Source organism: Mastomys coucha, unplaced genomic scaffold, assembly GCF_008632895.1.
Source record: "Mastomys coucha isolate ucsf_1 unplaced genomic scaffold, UCSF_Mcou_1 pScaffold2, whole genome shotgun sequence".
Taxonomy (NCBI): Eukaryota; Metazoa; Chordata; class Mammalia; order Rodentia; family Muridae; genus Mastomys; species Mastomys coucha.
In genome coordinates this window covers 13723486-13726483 of record NW_022196902.1, presented here as the reverse complement: position 1 = coordinate 13726483, position 2998 = coordinate 13723486, and the positions used below count along the sequence as shown (strand labels likewise).

Genomic DNA, 2998 nt, shown 5'->3' with positions numbered 1-2998 from the left:
GACCAGGCTGGCCTCAAACTCAGAAATCCGCCAGCCTCTGCCTCCCAAGTGCTGGGATTAAAGGTGTGCGCCACCACAACCCGGCACATCTAGTTTTTAACCTCCAATTTTTTAGGTTACATTACTATATTAAGAATTTTACTAGTTAAAGGTATAGCTTTTAAAAAAAAATATGCATTAAATCTTCCTCTCTTGACTCCTCTGTGTTTGCCATTATCAACCCTTCTAGTCAATAAAACAAGGAAGGGTCCAGAGCTATGAATCCCTTTTCTTTCCCCTTTCCAATTAGCCAGATGATCAACATCTACCACAAAGATAGCAATTCCTAAAGAGTGGAGCTACTGAAGTCTCTTCTGCCAATACTCAAGAATTGGTCTTGGACTGTGCTAACACAGCTTGTGGGCCACAGACAGACAGACAAAAATAACGAGGGAAGAGGAAGGAGAGGAGGTAAAAGCTAGGAACCGATAGAACCCAACACCATCTTCAAAAGATCGGTTGGAATTTCTCAGCATTTGTGAATGAGAAAATTTACCTAAGAAAACTCAAGAGTTCAATCCTTCCACCCCACAAAGCCTGCCTCAACCAAAGCATTCCATTCTGCCAGCTCACTCTGAGCCCCTTCCGCAGTGCCAGGCATCATGGCATAAATTCAGAGTTCAGGAGGGAGTAATTGAGCTTGGGGCCTTCAGGAGCAAAGCAACTGTGGAATCAGACAGCAAATCAATAGTTTCAATCCATGAGGAGAGGCAAGAGCTGGAGGAGGCTCCTAGCTGCACAGCTGCTGTAGGATCTCACTCACTCGTGTGGGATGGAGCCAATGCGAGAGGAAAGGCAAGGTGGGAGACCAGAAGGGAGCCCTGGAACAATGTGTGCTGGATCACAGTGCCTCTCTCCTTCTGGATGGAACCCATGGCAGCAGTGAGGCTCTCAGAAATCCTGAGCTGCAGAGTCTGAGGTTCAAATCCCACCTCTGCCCCATTCCTTCTGTGGAACCCTAAGGCTGCTATGGAAATTTCGTAGACTTCAGCATTTTCCTCAATGTAGTCAGAGGATGTGGGCAACGAGGCAATAGACATACTTTTATTAGTAAAACGTCTGTACTTCTAAGAGAATGAGGATAAGGAGAGTAATTGACAACTGAAGGCATATGCCACACTGCTGAGCGATTTATTGCTTCTTTGAAGAATTAGGATTAGACTTGACAGTGAAAATGGACCAGACTATGTTTTGTGTTCTGAGTTAACCTCTAAAAAGTGATAACTACCTTGTTTTCCCTTACTCATACCAGACATATTTAGTAAGTTCTATCATGTGTGACACTTACAAACTCTTCAGACAGCCATCACTTCCCAATATGAATGGGCTCAGCCAATTATCAGTCAGTTTGGTAGTGGCTATGGTGCTGAGAGCTTCGTCTCCACAGCTTTGTCAAGGCAGAAACTGAAGGCTTGCTGCTGCTGCTGCTGCTGCTGCTGCTGCTGGCGGTGGTGGTGGTGGTGGTGTGTGTGTGTGTGTGTGTGTGTGTGTATGTGTGTGTATGTGTGTGTGTGTTTGTGTGTGTGTGTTTTGTATGTGTGTTTGTGTGTTGTGTTACATACCACCAGGTCTGTCTTTTGCACTGATTCTGGGGTCTGAACTCAGGCTCTCATACTTGTACAACAAGCATGTTACCCACTGAGCCATCTCCCAGGTCTATAGGCCTTGGTTTTGGTCTTGGTTTTGGTGTATATTTGCAAATAAAAATACCTGACTTTGGCAGATTTTCAAAAATTCATAAGAACTGCCTTTTTTTTTCTTTACAAGACAGTAAAAATACCAACTAGCCATGGTTAGCGAGAGCCAGTCTCCTGAACACACACTAGGATTTCTGTTGACTGCACTGACTACTGATTCTCAGCCGTCAGGCATCAGCCACAGCAGCTGCCCCATGGGGAAGGTCAGTGTTTAATGGTGATGGTTTTTATTTCAGTAAAGAAATCATATGAGTCCTTGGCTCCTTCTCTTCCTATTCCAGAGCTCTTCATCCCTCCAAAGGGCAGGTTCAGCTCCCTGATGAGCCAGCAGTTGGTCCAGACAAGCCCAGACTGAAGCTTCTTAGCTACTCTGTGGATGCGGCCCACATCCTTTGACCACACTGTGGCTGCCAGCCCGTACTTAACGCTGTTAGCTCTTGTAATCACTTCCTCTTCGCTATCAAAAGGAACAACGCATGTCACCGGACCGAAGATCTCCTCCGTCATGCAGCAGGACTCATCCTTAATGTCTGTGATCACCGTGGGAAGCATGAAGTAGCCTGCCTGGTTCCTGAGTGGAAGGCTCAGCTGGTCCACACCCTCACCACATAGAATCTGGGCACCCTCGGCATGAGCTTTCATTATATAACTTCTGACCTGGGGAAGGTGAAAACTATAATTACAAACCTCTTACCATTGGGTATTTTACACACAGCAGCAGAAAAATCAATATTTTCTAATGATCCAAAAGCAATGTAAGGTCAGTGCAAGGGATCTGGAGTTTTCTTACCACAGCTGAAAAGCTTAAGGTGGAGCAGTTCCCACCAGAGGTTGCATATTCAGCCCTCCAGAGAAAGGTAGCGGATTATTTTATGCCTCAGTACCAGGCACTAATATAAGTGGCTTCATGTATGTCACTTATAACTCTATGAGTTACTTTTATCCCCAAGTTGCTCACCTTATCTATGTGCCTCCAAAAGTACATAGGATCCATGCAACAATAAACAATAAACAATAAAGCTTAATTCACACTCAGGCATATCCTGTAGCTAGGTACAAAGCTGTGTGTGTGTGTGTGTGTGTGTGAGTGTGTGAGTGTGTGAGTGTGCATGGGTATGTCTGTGTGTGTGTGTGTGTGCATGTGTCTGTGTGTGTGTGTGTGTGCATGGGTATGTCTGTGTGTGTGTGTGCATGTGTCTGTGTGTGTGTGCATGTGTGTGTGTGAGTGTGCATGGGTATGTCTGTGTGTGTGTGCATGTGTC

General features: G+C 45.4%; 1 protein-coding gene and 1 long non-coding RNA gene across 3 annotated transcripts in view; one reads left to right on the top strand and one right to left on the bottom strand.

The window, feature by feature from the left end:
* Positions 1–2998, top strand: part of LOC116097827 — a 17883-nt gene that overhangs the window by 2039 nt on the left and 12846 nt on the right. The gene's annotated exons all lie outside the window — the stretch shown is intronic.
* Aldh8a1 (aldehyde dehydrogenase 8 family member A1) overlaps positions 1550–2998 on the bottom strand; it is an 18903-nt gene continuing 17454 nt past the window's right edge. Inside the window, exon 7 of the mRNA XM_031380566.1 lies at positions 1550–2393. Within this exon, the coding sequence (XP_031236426.1) occupies positions 1941–2393 (453 nt within the window). The 3' untranslated portion in view covers positions 1550–1940. The remainder of the gene's footprint in view (positions 2394–2998) is intronic.